Consider the following 13,209-nt stretch of genomic DNA (forward strand, 5'->3'; position numbering starts at 1 on the left):
CCTTATGAGACTTGTGGCTCCTGGTTTTTACTTCCAGATGAAACAACTTTGCTTGTGCTTTCCTGCAAAGAGGATTATTGCTTTACATCATCCTGAGGATGTATGTCCTAAGAGATAACAAGACATTACTAATTCTCTATCAAAAAGTCCTCTCTGATGTAGAAAACAGGCCAGTTGTCTATAGTGCAGGGCTATATTAATTTCCAGTTAACTTTGTTAAGATTTTTTTTTTTAAGTAATGTAACAGTCATGAACTGCATTTTATCAACAAGCTTTCTTTAATTCTTAAAGTTGTCTTAGGAAACAAGTAAACAAACAAAATCCCATCTTTTTCGGTTGTTTTTAGTATGCTCTCCTTTTTCTGATCATCTTGAGATTAATGTCAGAGAAACTATCTGTGTGTCTTAAAAAGAAGAGAAAACATTGGTTTTCATCCACAGTAATTTGCATTTGAAAAACTACATAGCAGAATACAGCTAACTTGTCCATGGAAAAAGAGTATCTCTTGTATTGCTTTCCATCAAATTGATTTGATTTTCTGAACATGTTATTCCTCACTCACATAATTACCTTTTGAAATAAATCAGATAAAGTGTTGTCTTTTCCTGCCAACAAATCCAAAAGTTGTATGAATAGAATGTCACAGAATTGGAAGTGGAACAATATGAAGGTTTGAAAAAAGAAAAATCAATGAGTCTTTTTCAATACCTGCTTTATAAATGTTTTCTGAGTTTTTAATCATTATTTCACAATGTAGTTACAAGCTATGAAATCAATGGGTTATTTTAGTTAAAAATCAAAACATTACAAAAGCCAAATGAGGTACTAACAGATACGTGCTTTCCTCTTAAAAAGAAAAATGTTGCAAAACTTAATGAAAGTGGTACTTGAGAATGGAGGTGGAAACATCATCTAGATTTAACAGTGTTACATCTGCATATGCCAGCCAACCTCATAAAAGCTGTGCAAATTCATGCCAGGTTGCAACAGAAAAAAAAGGAGCAATGTGGAAATCCCATTCCCTTTTCACTCCAGTTACTGAGCAGAACAATTTTTTGCTTACTTTGGAATAATGAATCAAATAACTGACAGTTCTAAATAATAATTTTCTGATTTGATCCAAATGAAAAAATGAGTAAACTTTAAAAAAAAAAAAAGCATATGCTGTAGTACATCTCAGCTTCCTACAAGTATTCTGAGAGACCTTAGAGGCCAGCAGCACAGAGGATGAGGAGGACCTGTCAAATCAGAACCCACATTGAACAGCAACAGAACTGGAGAGGACACTTGGGCACAGAGTAGCCTAAATAAAAGGAAAGACTTTTTTTGACCAAGAGTCTTTCCAACAAGTCTAGGAACACGCTTCCTTTGCATAGGAATTCCCCATCCCTTTTTTCTACTCCAGTTATTGATGCTGTTGTTTCTACGGTTATCACCACCCTATCACCATTTTCTTTATTCTAACATTTTTTTCCTACATAGCTGTGCTGACACCTATTCATGAGATATGGTCTTGAGAAAGACAATGAGACACAAAACGTGAGAGAGGTTTCTTTTTTCTCTTGAAGTAGAGATCACAAACAAACAGATGCTGTTCAGAGCTTCAGCTTGCCCTTAAAACAGATGGTACCATCACCCCAGCAAGTACTCCTTCCTCTCAAAAACTGTAACATAAAAGCCAAGGTGTCTGGCAAGGCTATACAGTTAAATGGTAATACATGCTTTGGTCCAAAGTTCAGTTTGAGAGCACACAGAATAAAAGGATGTTCACCTGGCAATTAGCAGAACGAGACTCAAAATCCCACTACAAACACTTGCTCACTGTGTGGCAATACTAAGCAAAAGAAAATAGCAAACATTAACAGTAGGGAATACCAGTATAGGAAACTGAGTCCCAACCTGTGAAACAGTTTTTATTTTTACATTAAAAAAATATACCAATCATACAAGAACTGTATCCAGAACAGACCGTGGTGGAATCTTAATGAATCATCCTCCCAGTTTAGCAAATAACAGCTGATTACTCAGTTTACTCTGAGTTACACTGATTACTCCATATTCCCTCATCCTTTTAGCAAACCATTTTCAAAGTTCTTTTGGGAAGATGCAATTCCTGTGAACACATGTCAATAGACTAATTGAAATACTACTGCAGAACTACGCTGCAACTGGGATAAGAAAACATGAGTAAGGACTTCTGGTTTTACTGTGCGAAGATTCCATTATTATTCTACCATATTTCCACAGTATTTGACATTTCAATATATCCAGCAGATAGGATCGTTACTCATTGCCTTTGCTATTGTTCAAAAGAAGCCTGTGCTATTAATTTTAATTTTTATAGTACTGTAAGCATGCAGCCTGTTGTTAAATTCCTTTGCACTCAAAATGTCCATCCATTTATCATCCATTAAAAGGAAACAAGAGCGTTAAGTAGAAGCGGAACACTGGTTTGCTTCCTAGAAAACCCTCAAATCATTCAGAACAAGAATCAATTGGCCATTATTTAAGAAAACAGGAGTTCTTCATCTGCAAAACAGACATTTATTAAGTTTTTCTTTGCTATTTCATTTGGCCAATTGTCTTCAGTTTTCAAATGAAAAACAAGATAGAAAGCGCTGTGTTCTAAAGGTAAGAGGACAAAATAACTTCATATTTTCTTACCTTTGCATTATAGGGAATATAATGCTTTGATAAGGCTTCAGGAGTGTGCATCCATGTTTTGTCTACAGAAAAGCAAAATAAAAGAAGCACTGAATAGGTTATTCAACTGTTAGTTAAACTACTATAGTCTCTACCCAGAAATATCAACAACCCTCCTTTTACTCAGTTAAGTATCTGCCCAAAGTAGTTATTGGGGCTGGAGGGAAATGCAGCATATCTCACAACTTCCCAAACATTTACGTCAAAGAACCCGATTAGTTCTCTGGCACGCCTCCCCTTTTAACCACCTTGATTCACCGTAAGAATTCCAACTCCCCCCCAGACAGATTTTTTTGGTCTCAGATTGTTCTCGGTTTCTGCCTCAGATCAGGATTTTCCGCATCCTGCTGTTGTTCAAAGCACTGACTGCATGTTGCACTTCTAGTGATGGGTTTTGGATTAATTATGTGCTTTTTTGATGAATTATCAAGACATGGAAGGGACAAAGGAAATTATTTTGGAAAAATTATCAGAGGGCGACTGATAAAAAAGCGGCCTAATCCTTCTATGAGAAAACAGAAGGAAGTCAGCTTGTAGTAGCTGATTCAGAAGTTTAGAATTTCTTTAATCTTTCCTTACATACCCACGAATTTGCATATTTTCTTTAACGATTTTCACGTCAGAAGACTGCGCTATTGTCTTAGATTTCCCACTGCATATTTCATATGGTGACATGATTCTACGATTATTTTTTAAATACCTCATCTCCTCCTTTTTAATTGCCATTTAGAATGTTCTACATAACTTAAGGTGGCATCCTAAATATTAGAAAAAACTTCTAATAAAAAGAAGTTTAGAAATCACTTTAAAAGTTTTCTCATTTGAAAATATTAAAAAAGAAGGAAAAAAGAAGAAAGGATGTGCCAGAACACTAAATTGTATTACCAACCGCATGAGAGATTCTGTAACTGTGAGCAGTACTTCATACTCCACACATTCAATATTTAGTAGTATTTTCTAACATGAGACTACTCCTATTTTAACTAGCATGAACTGGAGTCACCAATCTGGAATTTTATTGAATTAAGTTACAGAATGATGCCTTAAAGCAACATTTTACCCTTGGATATTCACAGGCAATTCCCTTTGCCTTTAGTGGGAGTTGCAGTTATAGCAATCACTGACTTTTTTGTTAGTTACACAGAGCAACGATAAAATTCTGTTGGCTTCAAGCTGTTCAAGAGAAAAAGCTGTGACATTTATTGACACTAAACCAAGAATTAAGTATTTCTGAATATACAGAAGCCAGAAAACTCTTAAGATATTCACCATAGTCACCACAGCAACAGGATCAAAATTGCAAAGCTGGAGGAAATATTTTTTTTTCCTTGAAGCAAATTTCATTCTAGGTGTCAGTAATGTTCAGCTCCATTACTGAAGAGTGATATTATCACTTCTCAATTAAGGAAGCACAATTAGTCCATTCAGCGGCACCCAAGAGTACAATTAGGCACTGAAGTGGCCCGTCCTTTCAATTGTAGCCTCTGCTTGGTACCCCGGAGCCAAGAACCACACTCATCACCCAGAATATTTTAACGACCTGAAAGCTGATCTCTGTTTTGAGTACAATATCAAAAGGTAACAACATTATCCCCAAGTAAAAAAAAAAAAAAAAAAAAAAAAAAAAAAAAATTAGCGTCAATGACCAATGTTAGAATAGAGCCTGACAACCCAAAAGGTAACGGCAAACGTATTTTCAAGTCAAGGCACCGCTGAGGGCCAGCCGAGCAGCCTGGTGCCTTGGGTTGGTGGCAAGCCTCAGGCGCGGAGGACACTGGCACGTGAGGCAGGGCTGCCCTCTGCCCCATCATACTTGCCACAGCAGAATTAAGAGTTGCGCAGTGCACATTTTGCCTCCAAAATGTGCATTCACCTTGCTAAAGTCAAGGTTTTATTCACCCATTTTGGGCACATCAACTGTTTGCTAGTTTCAGCAAGGCTACTTTCACATTTATAAATTCATAAAGGGAAGTCTAGTGAAAATAAAACATTGAACTTCTTAAAAAATAACAGCAGCAGCCTGCCATTCATGCTATGCCTAGTACTAGCACAAACAAGCGACAGGGCTGCGCCTTCTAAAGCAATTTTACAGGCAGACGATTGACTACGCAAGTTCCAGTAAAAATAACCATTCCTTGCAAACGTATCCTCCTCCCTTCTTCCCATCCCCAAGCAGGGCAAGATCAAATCTGAAAAACAGCGATTAAATTTGGGAATCAAGTTTGAAATGGTGGTCTTAATTAAGCAGCTGGTAATCTTTCCAATATTAATCTTCTTAGGTACAAAGCTTTACCCTCCACTTGCCTACCAACCTCCAAGTGTGATGCTATAGGGATTCCAGGAAGGAACACCACTGCTAAGGAAGTGTTTCTGTAACTGCTGGTACCACTGGTTAGGGGGAAGATTGGGAGGTATGGATGGGTAGTCTCGGCACAAAAGGAAATCAGTAACATAGCAGGGTCCCAAAAAGATGCCTGGATTCTACGAGTCTGGTGTCACTGATTAAAAGAGCCAGTCAGCAGGCAGCATTTCCAGCATCCACATGTAGATCCACGGACACTGTGACATAGGTATCAAAGTCTTCCATTGACACTGCAAGACCATTTCCTAAACGCAGGTAATAATTACAGAGTAGTGACACTTTTGAAAGTACTCCTAGCGCTAAACAAAATCAATAGGAGGCTAATTCACATTGATAGCAAAGACATGCAAAAAGTCATGCAAGCTATTACGGGGAAACTGGTGACTGGCGTTTCCTTCTGAATGGTAAGCTCTGATTTTGGACTTAGGCCACTCTCAGCAGTTGTTTGAAATACTGCTCAGAGTTAGATTTCACTCCAGTTGAGAAATACCAAATTTCAGACATTCTGCATCCAATAAACCAGAAAAATATGAAAAAAAAAAGAAAAAAACTATAGAAAAGGTATTCATTCAAATAACTGATGCAGAGGTGGCTTGTCATTCACATGATCCCTCACTTTTAACTCTAATTTTAAACAGGTTTTCACAGCTTCATATTTAATTATTCATTCTGAATCAACAAGCATAATATGAAACTCTACAATGAAAATCACAGTTTGTATTATTATTTTATTAGTTATATAGCAACAAGAGTTCTAGACACTATATAGATAAATAAAACAGTAAGTCCTAAGGAAAGGACCAAAAGCCTAGACAAAACCAAAACTGACAACTGCATGCATCTAACCTAACAGCAGTAGAAAGCGGAAAGAGACTCATGCTATCACACCAGCTAACCAGAAAACTGCAGTTATTTTAGGTCTTGTCTGAAGCTCTTAAACTTTAATGTAAATGCTACGGTAACCTAGATTAACTAAGTGCCCCTTAGTTTTGGAGAATTACGCCTTTGAACCATCCCGAGTCCATTAAAAACTAAGCAGAGTTTAGCCTGAATGAGGCATGATAAATTCTAAGAGATGAAAGCCTTAGTATGAGGTGGTTTTGCCAAACATACCAGCACTGATGGGAAAAAGGACCAGCATCCAGCACTGAAGGGCACAGGGTGAGGCACAGCCCTGCTTACAGGCAGCGAGTAATGCCGTAGCCCCGCCACATGTGTGGCATGCAGCCGTGGGGCGCAGGCTTTTAGAGAGCCCCTGCAGCAGCAGCACAGCATCCCATCTAGTTTTTAAGAGAATTTTATTCGGGTGAGAGCTTCTCTGGTTTTTGTCCCTGCAAGCATGCACTAGTCTGTAAGGGCAGTGGGGAAAAACCTCACAAAATGAACGTTTGGAAGCGCTGGGGTCTGCCGGGATTGCAAGGGTGGAGGCGGAGCCTGGGCACCTGCATGGTCAGAGGATTCACTGTGCTCAGACTTGAGACTTCACACCTTTCTAGTCCCCTTGAGACACACCAGCCCCTTTCCATTATAAAGGAAAGACGCCTTTACAATTTGCATTTCACATCAAATGTTTGGTCATCGTGATCTGGGAGCACCAGCGTGAGCCATTTCCGAGGCCCCCGCAGCACTGGGATAGCCAGGGACAAGGAACATGCTGCCAAATCACACGCTGAAGTCAATAGACTTGGGGACTTTGCAAAGTATCCAGAACTGTGCTGCACTTAGAGAATGACACTACATTAGATAATGGCGCAGCTGACCATTTATCTACGCAAAAGGAAAGCAATAACAGCACCAAGAAATTGTTCTTCCTTTGAGATTAATTCCTCCACACGTTACTGCCCACAGATATTACAGAATGGATTTCCTAGAGAGGCATTGATCAACCCTTTTCTAAATGGCTAAACATGGCTCAGCAGCGCACGTTTAGTTAGCCGCTTTCCTAAACCCCATCTCATGATTAATTCATGCATGCTCTAAGTGGCTGCACTTAACTGTGTTTCCAAAGCGCTTACCAAAGCATATGAGACGTAGTGGGCACACCATTTCATATGATGAACAGAGGAAGACTCCGATTTTAATTTTATGTTTAGTGCCACAGTGAAAATAGTCATTTCTAGATGGCAGAAACTAAAGTCTTTATTTCTTTACTAAATCAAAATCTCCTCGACATCAGTGGATGCTTTCCTTGATAACAGAAGAGAAGAAATCTTGGAACTGTCTTTTCCTCATCCTTTACAAAACTTGCTATGGCAGGGAAGATCTTAAGTGACCACCAGCCTAATAAGAGTCCCCTGAAGAAGAGAAGCATCCCATGAGATCGGTGCTACATCTAGGTAATAATGCCTCAGGGAACAAATAGCTTATTTGTTTCAGTCTGTGCATATACATATCTGTATCTTTCATTTTCTCTAGATTATCTATTTTTGTATAAAGAAAGCCTTCATGATGGGACACGCAAGAGCTGTCACTCTTAAATCAGTTCCTTTATCCTGCACTGCAACAGACACAGGCAGGTTCTCACAAACCCACCTAATCCTAGTCTTACCCACCGGCTAGAATCCGTCTTTTCGATTACTGCAGGCAACAAATGAACTGATACGCTGAGCCGTGAGACTTGATGCTTGTTACCAGAGCTTTCACCTGAATACTGTACCTACATGCTATTAACAAATATACACCTACCCATATTCTTCTATAATTCAGCCATACTACTTGTTCCAGCCACCTCCTAGAAGAATGACTGAGTACAACCTGGGTGTCAAATCATAATTTATTAAAGTTATTACCAGGTTACTATGATTAAGCAATTGAAATTATGAGTCAGATTCTGATCTAAGCATGCATAGACAAATACCCAAAGTACATAATTAAAAAATAAATTACTCTTTTTATTTTTATAGCATTCTTTGCCAAGATAACAGAGCAGCATCTCCCTAGAACAGTGTGAGCTTTACAGAATGCTTTGCCTTTCTGTGTCCTTGTCACAATATTTAGGGCCTTATGAATGGCTTTAAACAGTTGATTATTAAAATAGCAAAATGATATCATAGAATGTTGGATTGGTATAGTTACGACATGAAAAAAGTCTAGTATTTGCATTTTCTCCAGTAGTAACACTCATTGCACAACCTATGCATTTTATACTATATATTTTTAAGATATTGGATGCTAGTATGTAGGTTTTGACAAGAAAGGAAAATAGGATCAAAATAATATATTACTGCAACTAATCAGTGATTAGCAAGTCTTTGTTTCTGCACTTCTTACTTGTTGATGTTAAGAACTTTCAACAAGTTCAGCTTCTTATATCAAAGGGAAAAAACAGGAGAAAAAAAAAAATCTGCACTATTTAGCCTGTACCTTTTGCCACAAGTCTTCTTCCCACAGTAAGAGCTACACTGTGTCTTTAATAAAAGCTTCTAGTTGAATTCAAAAGAGAGATTACTGGTACGGTATCATTTCAGTGAGCACTTTTTCACAAGTTTTCACACAAAGTATGTACAGATCAAACCTCCAACTGCCCTTTTCACTTCTGGAGGCAGAGTTCACATATTACTATAAAGTATATTGGAAAAGTATCAAATAAGCTTGTAAAAAAAATTATTAAAAGGCAAGTTTTTGAAGAATTTCAAACTGTTAAAGGACATTACATAGGTAGGGTAAACCAAAGGAAAAGGAACAGAAGTGGAATCTCAATATAGTTAAAAAAGGAATTTTAATCTTCTAATTCAGGAAGAATATAATAATATAATTAAAAAAATTAATTGGAACTTTTCTTTACAATGCTAATAAACTGGAAAGAGAAGGGGGGAGTGGCAGTAACCGTTCAGAACAATTACAATATGCATGTCTATAACTTCCTCTTGCTTACGTACCTAAGGTACGTCCATCCCGTGACCTACATGACTTGATTTCCCAAAATGGTGTTTTCCTCAGTGACCTATTTTGGATGCTCTTTGCAATTTTCCAACACCTTTATAAGACAAAAGTCCTATAAAATGGAAGTAGTCATTGTGATTCCTAGCAAGGTATGGCTGGTACACATCTAAATTTGTTTCACGCAGAATAATACATCTCGTCTTTAATTAGCCATTCATCCAGTTAACTTGCAGTGTACCTATGAAACTCCAACACCTAGGCTGCAGCTTGGGGAAGTTACAATAGTACACTTGGACAAGAACTGGTCATACATGAGTAACAACTTACATCAAGAATTTATTAGCCTGTAGATCTCAAAAGACAATGCTTGCCAAACTGACACGCAAATCATTTAACATTCTGTGAATTAGGCTGTATAAATTTTAATAGGGTTGAAACCAAAAGGCTTACAACTCCTTCAATGTTGTTCTCGTTCTAAAGTCAGTGTTTTGTGCTTTATGGTTAAGCAGTACACATATGCTCTTGAAACAAGATCTTTAGGTTTTGCAGAAGCAACAAGTAGTTACTGCGGTAAATATTGTTAACTTGCCTAGAATATTCTTTAAAGTAGGAGATAGAAAAAATTGCTTCTGCAATACCTTTCCGAAGATAATGCAGATAAAATCGCCAACAGGAAATTATCCTTCTATTCTCATGTTAACAGAAAGGAAAGAAAAGTTAGACTTATCTCTGCAGACCCAACACAAATGCTATGGAGAATGCTTCCAAGGCGTACTCCTCATTTGTAGCAATGCATCCTCTAAAGACATATGGTAATTGTTTCTTTCCTAAACAATTACACCTTGTTCCTTCTGCTTTCAGATTATAAATACATTAATAGTTTCATACAGATGCATGCAAACCCTTGCGTGCTGCTGGACCAGCCCCTTCCTTGCCCCACCAACAAAAGATGATTTGGTCCTTGCCAAATTAAAGTGCTAACCCTTCAACTCTCCTTGTTGGCATACTTGAAAGTAAGTACAAACAATACTTAAAAAAACATATTCAGTTACCAATCCAAAAAGGGACTTGGTCACTGAATATTGGTTTTCTACATGACCCTGTATTTTGAAACCCACGGAGCAGTATTTGGAACACATAAAACCCCTTTGTGGAGGTATTACAAAAGTATTAAGATACAGATTTTTGTGTCAAGTGAGACTAACTGAATAAAAAAATAGTTGGTGTACAAAAACGCACCCTTTTTTCCTCCCAACCGTTGCTCTTAAAAAATTCTTATTTAAAAGAAGAAAAAAAAAAAAAACGGGGGGGGGGGGGGGGGGGGGAACCCTCACCACACACAAACACCAAGAAACAGCTTTTTTGGGGTGGGAGCTGAGGAGGAGATTTAGACCTTGTTTTGTTTTTTTCCAGGAAGGTGATGAGTGCTTTTACGAAAGGACAAAGTACAATCACAAGAATATCTTAAGACCACAATGAGGAAGACTGTGATTTCTTACATGCCTTCGAAGTCTGTCAGTATCTACTCTTTCTTTAGGTTTTTTATCTTTATTGTTGAAGTGGATGTCCAGGACAAACAGCCCGCCTAACTGACAATAATGTGAAACATGCTCTCTGACAGAAAATGAAAGTATTTGCTTTAGGACTATACTTTAGCCGTTCAGCCTTTTGGGGCTTCACCTCTTGTCTGCTCATTCAGAAAACGAAATACAAAACAAAACATTTGTCATCTCTGGAATGCAACATAAGTTTATAATAAAAAAAAAGATTATATTATAGCCAGTCCATTGACATAAAAGAGCATCCTGTAACCTTTGATTGCATTTTTTTATATGTCAGACCCTGCCCATTAAATGCATCTGTCTACACTTTCATAAATCAAAGCCATAAAAAGCCATTGCGCAGAAATATTGTTGCTGAAACTTATCATTTATGACAGGCTATTACTTCAATATATTCCACTTAGCATTATGAATACCATTTACATCTCATGAGCGCATCATGTGACACCAATTACCAACCTTACAAACCAGTATCATATGGAAAAATCACATTAGCAAATTCAGATTCCTGCATACAGCAGCAGCTTTGGCAATGAACTTTGTGCCGTATGTGAACTAAGGCTCACATTTATTCTGGGGTGAAGGAGGACCACTGGGGTATAATAAAGAATGAACTAAATTCAACTGTGATTTACATCCTTCACAAGCTCACTGAAGTCCACCAGATGTCACACACTGTAATTCAGTGCTAAATTTAGCCCAAAGCAGACATACGTGCCTTCATTTTTAGCATTATTTTAAGACATTCAAAAAGCTTCACTCTTTTACTCCCAGAAGGTTTGGATTACAGTCCTTCCAAATCTAGAAATGCCTCTGTCTAGGAAGAACAGTAGTTTTCTTTCATATTTCCGATGAGGCAAAAGCCAAGCAATACTAGTTAATTGTTGTTTATTTCTCTGCACGAGTTCTTATATCACTGGCTTTGAATGGAAGGCCACAGAATCAGTAAAACGTGCCAAACTCATCTGGGAGAGGCAAGTCCATTCACTAAAAAAATAACTAAACTCAACCAAAACCCCCATAGTCAATGATTTCTGGTTTGTGTATATGCATTACCGGTACACACAATCACATGTAAATTAAGGACAAATTGGTAATTCAGTTCAGATACCAATTTACATTAAAATATAGCATTTACAAAGATCTCTTACAAGGAGAATTACATGAATATCCCCCAGCTACTTAAAAGAGACTGAATTTATGAAGATGCAAACATATTTCAAGGTGAACAGACTTTGATCTGCACTACAGACTTCCCGCACTACAACATTTCAAAGTGAGCATGCTACCACACCTGGCTTTAAAGGAAAAAAGAAAAATGTAAGAGGACTCTTCAGAAACTATGACCCAAACCTGGTCACAGGCAAAAGCAAGCTCCTGATACTGTGATAAATACATAAATGTTTTCACCATCTCTGTCATAATAACAAAGCAGCAAGAACATAATGTCATTCATCAATTTATTTTTGTGTAATAAGGAAAGAGAGCCTTAAGAAAAATAAAAGAAAATCTAAAAAAAAAAACTTCAACAGAGCTGCACTCAATCAATGCATGGAAAACAGAATATATATTTTTGTACAGTTTGTACAGTCATATAGTATTTCTGCAAGAGCTTTTTCCGTAACACATGTAATTGCGTAATAGTCCCACCAACCTGTACTGAAGTCAAGACAAATGCTATTTTATCTAAGGTACTAAGTTTTTTGCCATTAAAACATGCAACCTCAGAAAGCGCTTGCAACCAGAAATTAACTTTTCTTTGTCGGTATTAGTTCATAAAGTTGTTTCCCTGTTATACAAGCTCATGGCTAACTGATAAGAACAGATATTACAACTCAGACTCTTAAAAGAGTCCATTTATTTATGATTACTTGTGTAAGTGCTTCCTGAAACAAGCTGAATGTTTTAAACATCGTGCTCTAACATTTTTCATTGCCATTATTAGGATGAAAGATGAACAGCTTGATTTTATTCAATTGAGGCGTAAGCATATCAATTGTCTTCAACTAAAACGGCTATCAGACAAATAAAAATCAGTACAACTACAGTGCCAAGATAAGCTATCCGGCATTCTGTTAAAAGAAAATCTAAAAAACCCACTTCAACAGAGCATGGTATGCTGCACTCGTCGATCAATGCATGGAAAACAGAAGATATATTTTTGTACAGTTTGTACAGTCATATAATATTTCTGCAAGAGAGAAGTTTCTGCGCAAGACAGAACTTCTGTGAGAAGTTCTGGTCCGTGCCAGACCTCAGGCAGTCGGACAGGTAATGACTGTTCCAGCTGGTTTTATGGTCAGAGCGCTCAGCACACCTTGTCAGCTGCAGCGGCTGTTCCATGCCCAAACCATGGCCCCCCAAAAATATGATACCAGTAGTACAAAATTCTGCTGCAAAATGAAGTACTGGTAATGTTGAAAATGGGGGTCTGTGCTCCAAAGAGCACTGCTCTGATTTAGGACAGACCTGCTGTTCCCATACACATGAACACTCATCGTAACTATGGGAGAATTTTTCTTTAAGAAATCAGGGTTAATTTGAAAGAGAGCTTGCTTTCTTTCTCTCCTAGTGACTCCCCTTTCCTTTGCAACTCTTTTATGGAAGCACACGTTGCTATCCAGCCTCCAACGGTTTTTAAAAAAAAAAAATTAGAAAGCTTGATTTTAGTGCTTCGCTTCTTGCTTTTTCATCATTGAC

The 13,209-nt window shown here is 37.7% G+C and overlaps 1 protein-coding gene across 4 annotated transcripts in view; it reads right to left on the reverse strand.

The window, feature by feature from the left end:
• The window catches only part of GULP1 (GULP PTB domain containing engulfment adaptor 1), a 162,981-nt gene that overhangs the window by 68,790 nt on the left and 80,982 nt on the right, over positions 1-13,209 (reverse strand). For all 4 annotated transcript variants that reach the window (XM_056349933.1, XM_056349934.1, XM_056349931.1 and 1 more), the window contains one exon: positions 2,665-2,726. In XM_056349933.1, coding sequence (XP_056205908.1) covers positions 2,665-2,726 — 62 coding nt within the window. The remainder of the gene's footprint in view (positions 1-2,664; positions 2,727-13,209) is intronic.

Source organism: Falco biarmicus, chromosome 8, assembly GCF_023638135.1.
Source record: "Falco biarmicus isolate bFalBia1 chromosome 8, bFalBia1.pri, whole genome shotgun sequence".
In the NCBI taxonomy this organism is placed as follows: domain Eukaryota; kingdom Metazoa; phylum Chordata; class Aves; order Falconiformes; family Falconidae; genus Falco; species Falco biarmicus.